The sequence below is a fragment of the Anomaloglossus baeobatrachus genome, chromosome 2, assembly GCF_048569485.1.
Source record: "Anomaloglossus baeobatrachus isolate aAnoBae1 chromosome 2, aAnoBae1.hap1, whole genome shotgun sequence".
In the NCBI taxonomy this organism is placed as follows: domain Eukaryota; kingdom Metazoa; phylum Chordata; class Amphibia; order Anura; family Aromobatidae; genus Anomaloglossus; species Anomaloglossus baeobatrachus.
The window spans coordinates 525,998,162-526,018,749 of NC_134354.1; the positions used below are offsets into that span (position 1 = coordinate 525,998,162).

The 20,588-nt window shown below is 47.8% G+C and overlaps 1 protein-coding gene across 1 annotated transcript in view; it reads right to left on the reverse strand.

The window, feature by feature from the left end:
• The window catches only part of NF1 (neurofibromin 1), a 442,125-nt gene that overhangs the window by 298,039 nt on the left and 123,498 nt on the right, over nucleotides 1-20,588 (reverse strand). The window contains exon 12 of the mRNA XM_075333827.1: nucleotides 8,981-9,103. Coding sequence (XP_075189942.1) covers nucleotides 8,981-9,103 — 123 coding nt within the window. The remainder of the gene's footprint in view (nucleotides 1-8,980; nucleotides 9,104-20,588) is intronic.

Here is a 20,588-nt window from a genome sequence, read left to right on the forward strand (position 1 = left end):
ATACTAGCGGTCAATGCTGCATCTCATCAGATGGTAGAAGAACCTTGTCAATTATTGTGACTGTATCATGTTTCTTTTTACTACCATGAACAGTTGGCAGACTACAGACAAACCTGAACCAGTGGAGGTTCACAGAATCTGCATTCACGCTGTTAGCACACTTAGGCTATGTGCCCACGGAAGCTCGCACCTGCGGATTTTGCAGTGGAAAACTTGCAGCTTTATCTGGATTTTCTAGATAAATCCGCAGGTTCCAGCAAGTACAGACACTCCCCCTGTTATCCTATGGGACATGGGGAGTGGTGTATCAATGCTGCGGTATGTGAGGCTGTGGATGTCCCGCAGCCGCACAGAATTGCATGTCAATTATTCATGCAGATTTACCTGCGGAAATCCCGGCGCTCCACTATGGAGATAGAGGCTGTGACTTCCGCAGGTAAGTCGCATGAATGTCCGCAGGTTTACCGCAGATATTTCGCTGGAATCTCACAGCTATGTATAGCTGCGGATTCCGGGGAGCTGCTGCGGGAAACCTGCGGATATATCCGCAGGTGCAAGCTCCCGTGAGCACATAGCCTTAGGCTAAAGGTACCGTCACACATAACGAGATCGCTAGCGAGATCACAGCTCTGAGTCACGGTTTCTGTGACGCAGTAGCGATCCCATTAGCGATCTTGTTATGTGTGATACCTACCAGCGATCAGGCCCCTGCTGTGAGATCTCTAGTCGTTGCAGAATGGTCCAGGCCATTTTCTTCAGAGGCGATGTCCTGCTGGGCAGGACACATCGCTGTGTTTGACACTGTGTGACAGGATCACAGTGACTGCTGAGATCGTTATACAGGTCGCTACTGCGACCTGTATTGTTCCTGCATCGCTGTTAAGATCTGACTGTGTGACATCTCACCTGCGACCTCCCAGCGACTTACCTGCGATCCCTATCAGGTCGCATCGCTTTCGGGATCGCTGGTAAGTCGTTGTGTGTGACTGGGCCTTTAGATATGTGGGAGGTAAAGTGCCAAACTGAGCATGATTTTAACAAATCTAACTCATATGTTGCAAAAAAATGTGAGAAATTGACATGCAGTGCGCTATATAAATCCGCAGGATGTACATTTATGCCACAGATTTCCTCTGCAGATTGCACATTCCAATACATGTACTGAAAGCCGTACAAGATCTCCATGGAACACATCGATCGTTTTGCAAATATAATGTGGATTGGTAGCAAAATCTGTAGTAAAAAGTTTGCACATTTGACTAAAATAAAATACATATTTTTGCATTTTCATTGCAGAGATAAAAAAACCCTTATTTTTCTAAAGATTTAATGCACTTTTAAGTACAGAAACACTGGGATTCAGCACTTCTAAATGTAATAATGTTTTTATATGCATTTTTTAGGCCAACTATAAAAGAAGGCTATAGAGAAAAAAATGTTACCAACACCACACCGTTAAACAGCGTATATAAACAGAGCTGGCATAAGTTTGGAATAAGTCATCCATTCATTAAATTGATTTTCACACAATAAAATGCAGGTTAAGATACATGGCTTTGCAGAGGTTGTACCAAATTTAGTATTTATTCTTTTGTCGAAGGAATCATTTTCAGATTGCTGGGACCCTCACAGATCACAAGCACTGGGGTCATTTGTGAAAGGAGCGGTGGTCGATCATGCGCACACCCTCGCCATTCATTATTAATGGGAGTGCTGAAGACCATGATTACAGCTTAGATGAGCATGATCGACCATGGTCCCGATGTCTGTGATTAGGGGCGCCCTAGCAAAGTTATCCCATCATGTGGATAATTACCCAATTTGGTACAACACCTCTAACGCTTTAACTCCCCCTTAGATCCAGCTCCTTACAAAGCAGTTTATGTTTTTTACCATCTGTGTTCCTTTACTGAACTTATATGATCACCGGAATTCAACTCCTGAAATTCTAAGGACTATAAGAAGCGGTTGTCCTATATTCTCCTGTGTAAATGATGCAGCAGGGAGCATGTGCCACCACAAGTCCCATTAAGGCTATGTTCACACACTGCATTTTTTTACCTGCGTTTTTGCTGCAGAAATTTCTTGAGAAATTCTTGTAACCTTTCTGCAGACATTCCCCAGCAAAACCTATGGCAAAAAAAATTAGCTGTGCGCACTAGGGTGACCGGATCTCATGGGGGGGGGGGCATAACTCCAGAACGGTAAATAATATAAATTTTGAAGAACAACATTAGCTTTCTTTTGAGATATTAAGCGTGTTTTTATTATTTACCGTTCTGGAGTTATGGCTCCATATGTCAGCTTTTTGGCCAAAAATTTGGATTTTTTTCAAACTTTGAGCGACGAGCGGCACGGGTCAACGTCGTTTGATCGAGCTCAAAATTTTGGCTCTCTCAATATCTGGAAAGGGGAATCGTTTTGTGGGGTCCAGACGGACAAAATTCCGACATCGATTTTTTGCGGTCACCCTAGTGCGCACACTGCGTTTTTTTCTTAAGAAAATTCTTTCAGTAGATTTTCTTAAGAAAAAGAATGAGCATGTCACTTCTTTTCTGCAGCTAACTGCGTTATTCACTCCATTGACTGTAATGTAATCATGAAATAGCGCAGGGAATAACGCAGGCAGCAAGTTATGTGCGTTTTCCTGTGTTATTCCCGCGTTATTTCGCGTTTTTCGGGACATAATGTTCATCACTGCCCTGCGTTTTGCAGGGAAGTGATGTCATTATGACAGGAAGAGGTAGCTAAGCAAAGAGTAAACACACACAGATCACACTCAATCCCTGGACGACACACAGAAGCACTTCCGTGTGACCTCTGTTGGGTGCCCGTGCAGTCTCTGTCCCATTCCCTGCCAGCCCCGCGGCTGCCCGCACTGCAGTATCAGCAGCTTCTCACACAGCAGTGCGGGCAGCCGCGGGGATAACGTCTCGCATCACGTCTCGCGAGCAGCCCGAGACTGTCACTAGCGGTGACGTCACGGGTTCCCGAGTATCGCTGAGAACGCGGCGGGCAATGGAAGTCAGTGACAGCGCTGACGTCAGCAGTGCAGGAGATCGTCACAGCAGGTAATGATCTCATCTAACCTCCCGACAGCAGCGCTTGTCATCCCCTGCAGTGACCTGGGCTGACCCATTGATGTTAGCTCAGGTCACTGCACTACTCTCCCAACCAATGGGGAACATTCTGTTCTTCATTGACTGGGACAGTGACTATGGTATGGATCGTCGTGGGACCCCCTTATTGGATTACGCCGGACCCGGATTTGATTGTTCCTTTCAATAAAATGGTGAAAGAGGGAATGTTTTGGGGAGTGTTATTTCAAATAAAACTTTTTTTGTTGTCTATTTTTTATTTCTTACTGACTGGGTTGGTGATGTTAGGTATCTGATAGACGCGTGACATCACTACCCCCAGGGCTTGATGACAGGTGACATTACACATCTGGTATCAACCCCATTTATTACCCACTTTGCCACCGCACCAGGGCAATGGGATGAGTTCGGGCAAAGCGCCAAAATTGGCACGTCTAATGGATACACCACTTCTGGGGCGGCTGTGGCCTGCTATTTTTAGGTTGGGGAGTGTCCAATAACTGTGGACCTCCCTAGTCTGAGAATACCAGACCATAGCTGTCCGCATTACCTTGGCTGGTGATCCAATTTGGGGGGTACCCCACGTTTTTTGTTTTAAATTATTTATTTAATGTAAAATAGCAGAGTGGGGTGCCCTCTGTTTTGGATTACCAGCAAAGGTAAAGCTGCCAGCTGTGGTCTGAAGGCTGCAGCCGTCTGCTTTACCCTAGCTGGCTACAAAAGATATGGGGGACAACACGTCTTTTTTTTTTTAATTTTATTCATCTATCCATCTTTTTATCTATTTATCTGTCTGTCTATTTATCTATCAATTATCTATTATCTATATTATTTATTGCTGTTAAAGCATTAAAAAATGCAGGGACCAACCTGCAAAAAAACGCATGCGTTGTTCGGTGCGTTATTGGTGCGTTTTTTTTTAACGCAGGTGCGCTCATCCTTCACTCAAGAAATTTCTTATGAAAAATGCTTTCTAGTGCGCACAGAGCCTAAAAGTGAATGGAGTAGTGGACACAAAGCTCAGTACACCCCATTCACACGGACTATGAGCCATCGCTTTTGGTTTGGCAGGAGTCTCAGAAGCTAGACCCCCAGGGATCATACATGTATGCTGTACATAGGTGACAAACATTGTTTATGGAACAACTATAAAATACAATTCATTTAAAGGGAACCTGTCACGATTCTGTCTAATCTGCAGGCACCATGTTATTGACCAAGGGGATGTGAGATCACTATATAGTTTTCTGAGAAAAGATTCAGCATAACTTGTGTTTCCATCAAATAAACCTTAGGTTTTTTTTCCAGAGGGCGGTCCTATCAGTGACTGACACCTTTATGTTTATATAAGTGTGCAGATAGAACTATCAGCCACTGGACCAAAAATCCCAGAAAAAGCTAAGGTTTAAATTATTAAAACAAAGCTTGTACTTAATCTTTTCTCACAAAACAATATATAAATCTACTCCACTCTCCCAGCTCTATCACATGGTACCTGCAGATTGGGTGGCATTTTCATGGTGACAGAGTCCCTTTAAGGCTCAATAGACATTCAATAGGAAGTAGTCAAATATTGAGTGGTTTGTAGTCGGAAAATACAGTCAATGTGAAAGACAAACTAATCAGAAAGACAAAATAAAAGTGAGAAATGAAGTGAGGCCATGTTCATGAAGATGTGTGCAGTGACAGGACAGCTTTCCTAGACTACGGAAACGTATAGTCTGCCTTATATTACACCACTGGCAGTGAAGACATGCTACCGGTTGTATCTGAAATGTAATGACGTGACTATCGGGTAACTATACACAGAAAAGTCAAACCAAATCAAAAGCCTTTTCTGCGGTAGTTACAATGGGTCATACTTACAGCAACAGAAGCCCACTGCCATGCAAAACAGTGACTGGTTGGCATCTGATCATGTGACCGACAGCAGCCAATAAAAACAAAGCAAGCAGAAGACAAAGCACCACCAATCAATGACAGTAGCCACATTCAACACTCACTCAACACTATCCTATATGTTAACATTAAATCCTATAGAAGGTCAGCTACTAAAGAGGATGGTCTTCTAGAGGCATCTTAGAAAAATCTGATAAATAAGGAAAAACAAAAAAAGGACTGTACTGAACTGCTTTTCTTCATCTCTGCAGTCAGTACAGTCGTGTCAGACACTTGGTTGGCAATACATTAACTGCCTAACAAGTCTGACAGCTATCTGGCATCCAGCACTGGATTCAGTTTCACACAAGCGTAATTACACCAGTGAGACTGGGTCCCAACCCAAGAGTAATGACTCAACTAAAGACCACTATACGCATTACAAAAAAAAGTCAGTAGAACCGGACAGCCATAAAAATCAAGATCCTTTGCGGTGAATTAGATTGTGCAGATTAAATGGCTGTCCAATCTGACAAATTACGTTGGGAGATCTAGGGCTCCGGCTGGTGAAATTCAATGGCCCGAATCTTTTGCCTGGCTAGGGGATAAGCTCTGAGGATACAGGAACGCTCAGCCAAACCAGGTGTCTCCATATGGAGGGGTCAGGAGAGAGAGTCTCAGTCAAACCAGGCGTCTCCATATGGAGGGGTCAGGAGAGAGAGTCTAAGCCAAACCAGGCGTCTCCATATGCTGGGGTTAGGAGAGAGAGAGAGTCTCAGTCAAACCAGGCGTCTCCATATGGAGGGGTCAGGAGAGAGAGACTCAGTCAAACCAGGCGTCTCCATATGGAGGGGTCAGAACAGAGTCTCAGCCAAACCAGGCGTCTCCATATGCTGGGGTTAGGAGAGAGAGAGAGTCTCAGCCAAACCAGGCGTCTCCATATGGAGGGGTCAGGAGAGAGTGTCTCAGCCAAACCAGGTGTCTCCATATGGAGGGGTCAGAACAGAGTCTCAGCCAAACCAGGCGTCTCCATATGGAGGGGTCAGGAGAGAGAGTCTCAGTCAAACCAGGCGTCTCCATATGGAGGGGTCAGAACAGAGTCTCAGCCAAACCAGGCGTCTCCATATGCTGGGGTTAGGAGAGAGAGAGAGTCTCAGTCAAACCAGGCGTCTCCATATGGAGGGGTCAGGAGAGAGAGACTCAGTCAAACCAGGCGTCTCCATATGGAGGGGTCAGAACAGAGTCTCAGCCAAACCAGGCGTCTCCATATGCTGGGGTTAGGAGAGAGAGAGAGTCTCAGCCAAACCAGGCGTCTCCATATGGAGGGGTCAGGAGAGAGTGTCTCAGCCAAACCAGGTGTCTCCATATGGAGGGGTCAGAACAGAGTCTCAGCCAAACCAGGCGTCTCCATATGGAGGGGTCAGGAGAGAGAGTCTCAGTCAAACCAGGCGTCTCCATATGGAGGGGTCAGAACAGAGTCTCAGCCAAACCAGGCGTCTCCATATGCTGGGGTTAGGAGAGAGAGAGAGTCTCAGTCAAACCAGGCGTCTCCATATGGAGGGGTCAGGAGAGAGAGACTCAGTCAAACCAGGCGTCTCCATATGGAGGGGTCAGAACAGAGTCTCAGCCAAACCAGGCGTCTCCATATGCTGGGGTTAGGAGAGAGAGAGAGAGTCTCAGCCAAACCAGGCGTCTCCATATGGAGGGGTCAGGAGAGAGTGTCTCAGCCAAACCAGGTGTCTCCATATGGAGGGGTCAGAACAGAGTCTCAGCCAAACCAGGCGTCTCCATATGGAGGGGTCAGGAGAGAGAGTCTCAGTCAAACCAGGCGTCTCCATATGGAGGGGTCAGGAGAGAGAGTCTAAGCCAAACCAGGCGTCTCCATATGCTGGGGTTAGGAGAGAGAGAGAGTCTCAGTCAAACCAGGCGTCTCCATATGGAGGGGTCAGGAGAGAGAGACTCAGTCAAACCAGGCGTCTCCATATGGAGGGGTCAGAACAGAGTCTCAGCCAAACCAGGCGTCTCCATATGCTGGGGTTAGGAGAGAGAGAGAGTCTCAGCCAAACCAGGCGTCTCCATATGGAGGGGTCAGGAGAGAGTGTCTCAGCCAAACCAGGTGTCTCCATATGGAGGGGTCAGAACAGAGTCTCAGCCAAACCAGGCGTCTCCATATGGAGGGGTCAGGAGAGAGAGTCTCAGTCAAACCAGGCGTCTCCATATGGAGGGGTCAGAACAGAGTCTCAGCCAAACCAGGCGTCTCCATATGCTGGGGTTAGGAGAGAGAGAGAGTCTCAGCCAAACCAGGCGTCTCCATATGGAGGGGTCAGGAGAGAGTGTCTCAGCCAAACCAGGTGTCTCCATATGGAGGGGTCAGAACAGAGTCTCAGCCAAACCAGGCGTCTCCATATGGAGGGGTCAGGAGAGAGAGTCTCAGCCAAACCAGGCGTCTCCATATGGAGGGGTCAGGAGAGAGAGTTTTCAGCAAATTTCTTGGCCAACAGATATGTAATGTATACGGCAGACTTAAAAGAAACCTGACTGTTACATACCATCCGAACCACGGGCAGCAGATATCAGACACCGGTTTTAGCATTTCAGCCAAGTATATGCTGTAGTGTTTAAGAGAAAAACACAGGCTAGGAACCATGCTGCTTTGGTGACTAGTCCAAGAGACCAGCATTCATGTTTTCTCCTTATGTGTGAATAGTGAGTGATCGGTCACTCAAGTGGAGCGGGGCGGAGAGAATCCTCGGGGACCTGCCTCTCGGACTAGTCATCTGAGCAGAATGATCTCAAAAGGCTTTTATAAATAATTTTCTTTGAAAAGTCGCTAAGTTTCAAAGTCAAACATACCTCTCTGAAATTATAGAGCCAATGTCTGAATCATTTTATACGTGGCTCCCTATACACCCACATAAGGACAGACTTATCACTCAAGGGTAGAAGGGCAGAGCAAAGCCCCCAGGGACCGGCATCTTGGACTAAAGCAAGGTCCCTGGCCGGCTTTCAGAAGCACATTTCTCTCTGAAACTCTTGCTCCCCCATCTTAGAGAAGCATAATGTAGAGACAGAGATCCTGATTCCAGCGATGTGTCACTTACTGAGCTGTTTGCTGTCATTTTGAAAAAAATCCATATTTCCTCTGCTGCAGGTCCAGCAGTTATACAGAGCTCATGAATATGCTGGACTACCTGGCAGCACACCAAGTAGTCCTCTAATGATAATCTACTGCTGATTAAACAGTGATTTTATCAAAACTACACTAGCAGCCCAGTAAGTGAAACACAGCTGGAATCAGAATCTCTGCACCTATATTATGCTGCTCTCAGATTAGATGGCAAAAACCTGGTGACAGATTGCCTTTAAAAGTAAATCAGTATCTGATACATGCTGCCTGTACGGTGGGAAGGATGTATCAGCTGTCAGGTTTCCTTTTGACTCATTGGGATCTATGTTGCTATCACTTTTTGCCAGGATATTCAGTAATACAAATCAATTAATTTAGTACTACGCTCATGTGAAACTGGTCTTCAAGTAGAGACGGCCAACTAGACCTCCCTCCCTTACTGCTATATTAGATACAATTGATCTAAGGCTGATTAGAAATTCTTTTGTGACCTCTAACAGCCTAATATATTAAATAGACAATACATCTAAATCATATGACTGGATTAAATATAAATAATTTACTATTTCCAGAACCTCCCCTCCCCCCCCCAAAAAAATTCAGGATCATTGGATTTACGTTTTTTCAGGAAAACATACTTTATGTAAATAACAAAAATGTAGAAACTGGAACAAATAAGACAATGTCAACAATATACAAACCTACACCATAAAAAAAAAAGAAAACATAAAAAGCATGAAAAGGGGTATCTGTTGCTATAACATAAATAGTGCACTTTTTTAGTGATAGGATATGAGCCAAGGAGAGATGAGAAATGACAAAAGGATATGTATCGAGGGCTCCAAACACAAAATCCCACACAAATTGCAGACGTTACCGGCGTCAGACGGTTCGCTGTATGTAACTGCATGACGATTTTCAGCGTTTCAGCAAACATGCTGCGGAGTTCTCCTGAGTAACAATACACAGCATCGATCTTCGGCCACCAGTCCAGGGCAGACTTCAAGGAAAAGGTAAGATAGGGGAAAATGGATTACAAAGATTTCTGAAAAAAGGTCATCATTATTTACAGTGGGGGAAAATGCATTAGGCTACATGCGCACGCTGCATCTTTTTGTGTTCACAAACTGCAGCCAAAACTGCACCTTGTCAGAGAGGGCCTGGAAATGTCACAAAAAATGCTTGTTAGGCTGCTTTCACACATCCGGTTTTTGCAGTGTGGCTCAATCCGGCTCAAAAACCTATGCAACGGATGCGGCGGAAAAAACGGATCCGTTGCATAAGTTTTTCCATGCGGCCTGTCCATTTTTGACGGATGCGGCTTGATACTGAGCATGCGCAGAGCAAAAAAACGCATCCGGCGGCCGGATGCGTTTTTTGCCGCAGGATGCCGCATCTGGCATATGTTTGCAATGTAAATTGCGCCATATTGCGCCGGATCCGGCGCAATGCGTTTTTTTTTTCGCCGCACAAAAAAACATGCCAGGTAACGTTCCATCCCGGCCGCCGCATGGGCTAAATATGCCGCATCCGGCAAAAAACGGACGCAACGCAAGGCCATGTGGCACAATACGGCGCTAATGCAAGTCTATGCGGGGGAAAAACGCAACCGACGGCAAAAAAAAAACGGTTGCGTTTTTTGCAAAGCGCCGTATTGTGCCGTACAGCAAAAACCAGATGTGTGAAAGCAGCCTAATTGTAGGTGCGTTTTTGATGCGTTTTTCACAACATGCTGCGTTTTTGTGACAAAAATGCAGGAAGAATGAACATGGCTGCATTTTTTTTGTCGCAAACTTTTGACAAATAAAACGCTAACAAACTGCAATGTGCGCATGACAAATCTGACTTCTCATAAGTTTGCTTGGAAGTCAGATGTCAGAAAGTTCTGAGAACAAAACTGCAAGCAAAAAAAGCAGCAAAAACGCAGCAAAAAAACGCAGCGGTACGCATGTAGCCTTAAACCATTAATTATTTGTACTCTATTTCATTGAATGCAAAAATACATTTCTTCCAGCAGCAGAGAGGTTAAAGCTGTGTGACAGTGCAGACTAGGTATCAGCTGTTAGGCACCAGAGAATTAGTGTCATTGATGACAGTTCGCAGGCTGCTGAGTCAGTGCTATTGAATACAATGGTGTGAGCATTCTGCCTGGAGACCTTCGGTGCCTGTGCTAGGATTACTTCCTGCCGTGTCCTATTACTCTAAAAGCTTCCTCACAGTGAGATCATTAATGCAGCTATGGAAACTGCAGGAGGCTGAATTCCGATACGGACACTAGCGCTGCAAACCACGACGTTTAGTGGGTGCCATCCACAACACCGGCTGCTTATCCCATAAAATGATGGATGCTTCTTCTATAAAAAAAGGTGGAAAACATCCAATAAAGCACATGTACAAATCACATGGATACGTCTTACCAGACACTCAACAGGACGATGCCTTTAGAGACTTATTCTAATTATTAGGAACCTTGCACATGGTTAGTCTCAAATACAATACAGCATAAGTGATATAGGGTTGTCATGTACACTGCTGATGGGATGGAGATCGCACTATGAGTCCAATAGATAAAGGGAATTTCTCAGCAGGCTTTTGCTACTTCACCTAAGAGTAGCATGTTGTGGCAAAGAGATTCTAAAACTAACCATGTTTAGCTTAGATTACCGAGTGCAGTGGTTCTCATTATCTAAGATATGAGTTTAGTAAAGCTACAGTGTTGCCCTGAAAATAAGGCACTGTCATATTTTTTTGCCCCGGAAAAAGTGCTAGGTCTTTTTTTCGGGGTAGGGCTTATTCTCAGGAAAACATGGTGGGGGGGGGGGGGGGGGGGGGAGTATACTCCCCCAAAGAATACAGATCCCCCTTGCCAGGATCATCATACTTACCAGACTCCGGGTGTCTGCATGGCTCACAGGTCCTCCTGTGATCTCCGGCAGGCGCTCAAAGCAGGTATGCTCCACGCCGTCCACCCCTCCTTCTGACCAACACATACATCAGATTGCACACACAGACACACACTCATGAGATCGCACATACAATCGCCCTCACACTCACCCCATCCGGTGATATCACTTGCTTCCAGCAAGCAGAGGACTCTCTGCTCTCTTGTCTCTATGATGCATTCCACCGCTGGGTCCTCCATGCATTCCACCCGCAGGTCCTGGCACTCCACTGCACTGCGTCCCAGGTCCTTATGCTTCCCAGAAGCAATCAATACCACTGGATGTGGTGAGTGTGTGCGATCTGATGGGTACAATTGTTTGTGATCTGGTGTGTGTGTGTGGGTGTGCATTCCATCGCAGGTACTTGATGCGCTCCACTGCTCCTTGTCGGCGTATGATCGTGGGGTCTTCCTCTTTCTTTTGGGGGTATTCTGCTTTTTATAATGAAGTGTCCTGCAGTATTCTTTAACTTATTTAGCTGCATGGACACTTCATTATTGAAGCGTGAATAGGGTTTATTTTCAGTGTAGGCCTTATATTTAAAGGCCACGTCTCACTAAGCAACATCACTGCTGAGGCACGACTTTTGTGACGTAACAGCGATGTTGCTAGCGATGTTGCTGTGTGTGACATCCAGCAACAACCTGGCCCCTGTTGTGAGGTCGCTGGTTGTTGCTGAATGTCCTGGACCATTTTTTAGTTGTTGCTCTCCCGCTGTGAAGCACACATCGCTGTATGTGACAGCGAGAGAGCAACAACTGAATGTGCAGTGAGCAGGGAGCCGGCTTCTGCGGACGCTGGTAACCAATGTAAATATCGGGTAACCAAGAAGCCCTTTCCTTGGTTACCCGATATTTACCTTCATTACCAGCATCCGCCGCTCTCACGCTATCAGTGCCGGATCCTTGCACACATAGCCAGACTACACATCGGGTAATTAACCCGATGTGTACTGTGGCTAGGAGTGCAGGGAGCCAGCGCTAAGCAGTGTGCACTGGTAACCAAGGTAAATATCGGGTTGTTTACCCGATATTTACCTTAGTTACCAAGCGCAGCATCGCTTCCACGCGTCGCTGCTGGCTGGGCGCTGGTGAGATCTGCCTGTGTAACAGCTCACCAGCAACCCGTGTAGCGACGCTCCAGCGATCCCTGCCAGGTCAGGTTGCTGGTGGGATCGCTGGAGCGTCACTTAGTGTGACGGTACCTTAAGCCTTGCAGAAAACTCCTGCTAGGCCTTATTTTCGGGGAAGGTCTTATTTTCAGGGAAACACTGTAGGAGAGCTGTCCTGCCTACATCAGGCTCTCAATAGAGATTGTGTATTGACTGTGAGGTGTCAATCACAGAAGTGGGCCTGCAACTTTCTAGTCTGCTACTGCTAATCACAGAGTAATAAAGGATTTAGTGTAAGATCAGAGAAGCACAGTTTTTATTCTTTTTTTTTAACCCTTGCAGCATGCTGTCCTACACTTACACTGTAAAATCTTGCTGATATATTCCCTTTAAAAGGGGTATGCTCAAGTTGTCTCATGAGCTACACATGGCTTTCTGGTCTCTTTCACATCCTTGTTGGCGTGCCCTGCTATGTCAGTTCTGGCGAATAGCAGAGCTGTAGTATTAGAACTATAAAGCTCAGCTCTGATGTAACACATTCAGCCATCAGTGGTTTACTCTGGAGTAATTAGGAGACCTGCCTTGAAAGCTGTTGATGGTGGAAGCTGCCGATTTTGAAACATTTATAACCGCTTGTCGGGAGATTGTAGGGAGGATGAGGAAAGTGAACGGATAACTGCTGTTTAGAAATCAATGGGCTGGAAAGAGGTGACTTGTATGTTAGGAGATAACCTTTCTCCTAGAATGTAACTACTACACACTCTAATGAGCAGAGACTAGTGGCCAAGCTCCATGGAAACAAGCTGTACACTATGTAAGCTAAAAGCTCTCGTAGCAGGAGAATGAAATCAGGTTGAAGATGCCAGTCAGTTGTAAAATTTTCTTATTTTTATGCAGTGTAACTTAAGTATTTTAAACCCATTTAAGGCCTCTTTCACACGTCAGTGATTCTGGTATATATGTGCTCGTTTTTATACGTACCAGAATCAAGGACATACGCAGACCCATAATAATAAATTACTGTCTCCGTGCGGCGTATGAGTGTATCCATGTGCTCTGCACGGATATATCTCCGTTTTTTTTCTACATCACTGAAGCCCCATGTACCACACTATGGTGTGATCCGTGAAACACGTACCAGAAAAACAGCGATCGGCGCACATCTCAGCTGATTTTTACAGCTGAGATGTGTGCCTGCCAGGCACAAGCAGAATTGTTATCTGCCCATGCCGTTTAACCCCTTTAATGGTGCTGTCAATATGTGACAGCGCCATTATAAAAGTATCGGCGGTAAACATTTAGTCACCGGCCGATACCGGAAGTCACATGACGTGATCACGTCACTTCCAGTGGTTGTCATGGTAGCACAGGGTCATGTGATGACTCCTGTAGCTCACATGAATTACTTTTAGTTTCACCCGGCCCGGAGCTGGGTGATGCAGAAAATGAGCATATCTGCTGTTTATAGAGGGACTAGTAAAATTTAAATAAAATAAAAAAAAGTTTTAAAAGAAGGGAATTTTGTTTACTTACCGTAAATTCCTTTTCTTCTAGCTCCAATTGGGAGACCCAGACAATTGGGTGTATAGCTTCTGCCTCCGGAGGCCACACAAAGTATTAGGCTGTGTGCACACGATGCGTTTTTTACCGCGGAAACGCTGCGTTTTGAACCGCAGCGTTTCAGTGGCAAATTGCATGCGTTCAGCTTTCCCAGCAAAGTGTATGGGAAAGCTGAAAAATCAGTGCACATGCTGCGTTTCTTTCCGCAGCGTTTTGGATGCCAAAAATCGGTGCGGAAAGAAAAGCAGCATGTCACTTCTTTTGTGCGTTGTGGCTGCGTTCTCTCCCCCATTGAAATCAATGATGTGGGGTCAGAACGCAGCCACAACGCATGGACCTGCTTTTTTGTTGCGGTCCGCGGCCTTTGTCGGCACGCCAGAACGCAGGCATTTACCTGGAAGTGAGGTCAAGAGGCTTCCTGTTGACCTCACTTCCTGGCAAAGCCCCCGGTGTCGCCAAAGTGCCCGCCCCGACCCCCGACCCCCCTCCCGAAAATCCAACATGGCCGCGCGCACAGTAGCGCATCGGCCGCCCTGCTCCTATGATTTCTGTCGCATGTGCAATAACACATGCGACAGAAAACTGTTCCCCAGGCCCTGCCCGGTGACCCCAATTCCCCCCGGTGTCATACATACCTGTCCGGTCGCAGCGCTGATCCCCCGCGGCCCCCTCCTCCTTCACAGTGCACGCTGGCCGGTCACATGAGCAGAGCAGCTGACAGCCAGCACTGTGTTCAGAGAGCTGTGCTGGCTGCTCGCACTCTGCAGCTGTGACCCGGGGAGAGTGGGTGCAGATTTTTGCACCCACTCTCCTCAAATGGAGGGTCTGCCCTCCTAGAAAATGGGGGATACGTTTCCTGAACGTGCCCCCATATTCTAGAAGGTCCAGAGGCGACGTGGGACATCCATATGGATTTCTGCGGACCCATTTTTTTTATTAAATTGGAGAACAAGGGAATGATTTGGGGAGTGTTTTTTCTAATAAAACATTTTTTGTTGTCTTTTTTTGCTTTTGTTTACTGTCAATTAGTTATGTCGGGTGTCTGATAGACGCCGTGACATCACTAATTGCTGGGCTTGATGCCAGGTGACATTACACATCTGGTATCAACCCCATTTATTACCCCGTTAGCCAACGCACCAGGGCGCGGGGTGAGTTGGGGCGAAGCGCCAGGATTGGCGCATCTAATGGATGCGCCACTTCTGGGGCGGCTGCGGCCTGCTATTTTTAGGCTGGGAAGAGTCCAATAACCATGGCTCTTCCCACCCTGAGAATACCAGACCCCAGCTGTCAGCTTCACCTTGGCTGGTGATCTAATTTGGGGGGACCCCACGTTATTTTTTTTTTATTCTTTATTTATAAATAAAAAAAAAAACATGGGGAGCCCTCCAAATTGATCACCAGACAAGATGAAGCTGCCAGCTGTGGTTTGCAGGCTACAGCTGTCTGCTTTACCCTGACTGGCTATCAAAAATAGGGGGGACCCCACGCCATTTTTTTCATTTTTTTTTTTTTTTTTTTTATTGGATAAATACTAAGCTAGGCACCCTTTAGTGCCACATGAAAGGTACTAAAGGTGCCAGCTTAGAATATGCAGGCGGGGGTAGGACGTTCTATATATTTGACATCCCTTCATCCATTGACGCTTTTTAGGCTGTGTGTCCACAATCAGGGTTTGCAGCGTTATGGGCGCTGAGTGTTTTCCCTGCGTCCATAACGCTGCGTTGTGCAGTAGAAGCACAGTGGAAGGATTTTTGGAGATCCCATGCCCACTGTGCTTCTTTTCTCCGCAGCATAAACTGACCGGTAGCGTGGCTTCCCGAGCCTCAGCATGTCAATTTATGCTGCGGAGACGAGAGTGTTCTCTGCAGGTAGCATAGAGCTCCACAGCAGCCTGAACCCAAATCGTGGGCATGGGCAGCTGCAGGAAGGCTGGCACTGTGTACTAGACGCCGTGTCGCTGGATCATGGCCACATAGCCTTAGGCCCCTTTCACACGTCAGTGATTCTGGGACGTTTGTGCTTTTTTTTAAACGTACCAGGATCACTGACATACGCAGACCCATTATAATGAATGGGTCTGCTCACACGTCAGTGATTTTTCACTGCACGTGTCTCCATGCGGCGTACCCGCGTGTGCGTGATTGCCGCACGGAGACATGTCCATTTTTTTCTGGCATCACTGATGACCCACGGACCACGCAGTGGTGTGATCCGTGAAACACGTGCCAGAAAAAAACGTGCTTTTAAAATAAAAAACATTTTAACTCACCCGGCTCCAGCGATGTCCTCTGCAGCCCGTCCTCCCTGTTCCTTCTGTGCCGGCTCATTATTGTCGCGCATATTCATGATGCACGACACAGCCGACCCGGAAGCAGCTGCTGCGGGGGTCAGCGCCGGCCGGATGCTGCACCGCGGGAGCGATCAGCACCATGGAGAGCGGGAGCGGGTGCAGGTGAGTTAATCTCTAAGTGCAATCACGGGCCACGGAGAACGGAGCCCGGATTGCACTTAGACAACCCACGTGTGCCGTGATTCACGGCACACGGAGGGACATGTGCGTGTTTTACACGCCAGTGAAAAACGTCAGTGTTTTTCACTGACATGTGAAGCGGGCCTAAAAGTGAGAATATTGTTGCTACAGCAACATTTTGGGTGAAGTAGCTGTGGATTCAAAATGCTTAATATACTCCTGAATAAAATCCTTGATGGGTGCAGATTCCAAAATGGGGTCACTTGTGGGGGTTTTCTGACGTATAGGTACCTAAGGGGCTTGGTGCGCGAAGTTTATTTCAACTTTTCCAAAATTCAAATGGTGCTCCTTCCATTCCAAGCCCTCCCATTTATCCAAACAGAATGTGGAGAAGGAAATGACATCACAGGTTTTTTTTTCCAAAGGTCTGTGTTCAACCAACTTTATTATCACTGACAAGTCTTAAAAAACGCACCTAAAAAAACGCATGAAAAACGCATGAAAAACGCATGAAAAACGCATGAAAAACGCATGCGTTTTCGATGCGTTGTTTCTCAAAAAGCATTGTTTACAATTCTCCCCTCTGCCAGAGGGTGCGTTTTTTTCCGCGCGGAAAAAAAAGCAACGTGTGCACATACCCTTACACTTAAAAGTGTAAAGCCCCTCCCCTTCTGCCTATACACCCCCCCGTGCATCACGGGCTCCTCAGTTTTGGTGCAAAAGCAGGAAGGAGGAAACTTATAAATTGGTCTAAAGTAAATTCAATCCGAAGGAAGTTCGGAAAACTGAAAACCATTCAACATGAACAACATGTGTACACAAAGAACAACAGCCCGAAGGGAACAGGGGCGGGTGCTGGGTCTCCCAATTGGAGCTAGAAGAAAAGGAATTTACGGTAAGTAAACAAAATTCCCTTCTTTGTCGCTCCATTGGGAGACCCAGACAATTGGGACGTCCAAAAGCAGTCCCTGGGTGGGTAAAATAATACCTCGTAATAGAGCCGTAAAACGGCCCCTTCCTACAGGTGGGCAACCGCCGCCTGAAGGACTCGCCTACCTAGGCTGGCATCTGCCGAAGCATAGGTATGCACCCGATAGTGTTTCGTGAAAGTGTGCAGGCTCGACCAGGTAGCCGCCTGACACACCTGCTGAGCCGTAGCCTGGTGCCGCAAAGCCCAGGACGCCCCCACGGCTCTGGTAGAATGGGCCTTCAGCCCTGAGGGAACCGGAAGCCCAGACGAACGGTAGGCTTCGAGAATTGGTTCCTTGATCCACCGAGCCAGGGTTGATTTGGAAGCCTGTGACCCTTTACGCTGGCCAGTGACAAGGACAAAGAGTGCATCCGAGCGGCGCAGGGGAGCCGTACGAGAAATGTAGAGTCTGAGTGCTCTCACCAGATCTAACAAGTGCAAATCCTTTTCACATTGGTGAACTGGATGAGGACAAAAAGAGGGTAAGGAGATATACTGATTGAGATGAAAGGGGGATACCACCTTAGGGAGAAATTCCGGAACCGGACGCAGAACCACCTTGTCCTGGTGAAACACCAGGAAAGGGGCTTTGCATGACAGCGCTGCTAGCTCAGACACTCTCCGAAGTGATGTGACTGCTACTAGGAAGACCACTTTCTGCGAAAGGCGTGAAAGAGAAATATCCTTCATTGGCTCGAAAGGTGGTTTCTGAAGAGCCATCAGCACCCTGTTCAGATCCCAGGGTTCTAACGGACGCTTGTAAGGAGGGACTATGTGACAAACCCCCTGCAGGAACGTGCGTACCTGTGGAAGTCTGGCTAGGCGCTTCTGAAAAAAACACAGAGAGCGCTGAGACTTGTCCCTTAAGGGAGCCGAGCGACAAACCCTTTTCCAATCCGGATTGAAGGAAGGAAAGAAAAGTGGGCAAGGCAAATGGCCAGGGAGTAAAACCCTGATCAGAGCACCAGGATAAGAATATCCTCCACGTCCTGTGGTAGATCTTGGCGGACGTTGGTTTCCTAGCCTGTCTCATAGTGGCAATGACCTCTTGAGATAACCCTGAAGACGCTAGGATCCAGGACTCAATGGCCACACAGTCAGGTTGAGGGCCGCAGAATTCAGATGGAAAAATGGCCCTTGAGACAGTAAGTCTGGTCGGTCTGGTAGTGCCCACGGTTGGCCCACCGTGAGATGCCACAGATCCGGGTACCACGACCTCCTCGGCCAGTCTGGAGCGACGAGGATGGCGCGGCGGCAGTCGGACCTGATCTTGCGTAACACTCTGGGCAGCAGTGCCAGAGGAGGGAACACATAAGGCAGTTGAAACTGCGACCAATCCTGAACTAAGGCGTCTGCCGCCAGAGCTCTGTGATCTTGAGACCGTGCCATGAATGCCGGGACCTTGTTGTTGTGCCGGGACGCCATTAGGTCGACGTCCGGCATCCCCCAGCGGCAACAGATCTCTTGAAACACGTCCGGGTGAAGGGACCATTCCCCTGCGTCCATGCCCTGGCGACTGAGAAAGTCTGCTTCCCAGTTTTCTACGCCCAAGATGTGAACTGCGGATATGGTGGAGGCTGTGGCTTCCACCCACAGCAGAATCCGCCGGACTTCCTGGAAGGCTTGCCGACTGCGTGTTCCGCCTTGGTGGTTGATGTATGCCACCGCGGTGGAGTTGTCCGACTGAATTCGGATCTGCTTGCCTTCCAGCCACGGCTGGAACGCCTTTAGGGCAAGATACACTGCCCTTATCTCCAGAACATTGATCTGAAGGGAGGACTCTGGCTGAGTCCAGGTACCCTGAGCCCTGTGGTGGAGAAAGACCGCTCCCCACCCTGATAGACTCGCGTCCGTCGTGACCACCGCCCAGGATGGGGGTAGGAAGGATTTCCCCTTCGACAATGAAGTGGGAAGAAGCCACCACCGAAGGGAGGCTTTGGCTGCCTGAGAAAGGGAGACGTTCCTGTCGAGGGACGTCGACTTCCCGTCCCATTTGCGGAGAATGTCCCATTGAAGTGGACGCAGATGAAAGTGCGCAAAAGGAACTGCCTCCATTGCTGCTACCATCTTCCCTAGGAAGTGCATGAGGCGCCTCAAGGGGTGTGACTGGCCTTGAATGAGAGATTGCACCCCTGTCTGTAGTGAACGCTGTTTGTCCAGCGGAAGCTTCACTATCGCTGAGAGAGTATGAAACTCCATGCCCAGATATGTCAGTGATTGGGCCGGTGTCAGATTTGACTTTGGGAAATTGATGATCCACCCGAATCTCTGGAGAGTCTCCAGAGCAATGTTCAGGCTGTGTTGGCATGCCACTTGAGAGGGTGCCTTGACAAGCAGATCGTCTAAGTAAGGGATCACCGAGTGTCCCTGAGAGTGTAGGACTGCTACTACTGTTGCCATGACCTTGGTGAAGACCCGTGGGGCTGTCGCCAGGCCGAAAGGCAGTGCCACGAACTGAAGGTGTTCGTCCCCTATGGCGAAACGCAGGAAGCGCTGATGCTCTGGTGCAATCGGTACGTGGAGATAAGCATCTTTGATGTCGATTGATGCTAGGAAATCTCCTTGGGACATTGAGGCGATGACGGAGCGGAGCGATTCCATCCGGAACCGCCTGGTTTTTACGTGTTTGTTGAGCAGTTTTAGGTCCAGAACAGGACGGAAAGGTCCGTCCTTTTTTTTTTTTTTTTTTGGCACCACAAACAAGTTGGAGTAAAAACCGTGACCCTGTTGCTGAAGAGGAACAGGGATCACCACTCCTTCTGCCTTCAGAGTGCACACCGCCTGAAGAAGAGCATCGGCTCGCTCGGGGGGCGGAGATGTTCTGAAGAAACGAGTCGGAGGACGAGAGCTGAACTCTATCCTGTAACTGTGAGACAGAATGTCTCTCACCCATCGGTCTTGGACATGTGGCAGCCAGGCGTCGCAAAAGCGGGAGAGCCTGCCACCGACCGAGGATGTGGTGTGAAGAGGCCGAAAGTCATGAGGAGGCCGCTTTGGGAGCGGTTCCTCCGGCGGTCTTTTTAGGACGTGACTTAGACCGCCATGAATCGGAGTCCCTCTGACCCTTCTGTGGCCTGTTGGGCGAGGAGAATTGAGACCTGCCCGCGGGCCGAAAGGACCGAAAACTCGATTGTACCTTCCGTTGTTGAGGTCTGTTTGGTTTGGACTGGGGTAAGGATGAGTCCTTTCCCTTGGATTGTTTAATGATTTCATCCAATCGCTCACCAAACAGGCGGTCGCCAGAAAATGGCAAACCGGTTAAGAACTTTTTGGAAGCAGAGTCTGCCTTCCATTCACGTAGCCACATGGCCCTGCGGACTGCCACCGAATTGGCGGAAGCTACCGCCGTACGGCTCGCAGAGTCCAGGACAGCATTAATGGCGTAGGACGCAAACGCCGACGCCTGAGAGGTTAAGGACACCACCTGCG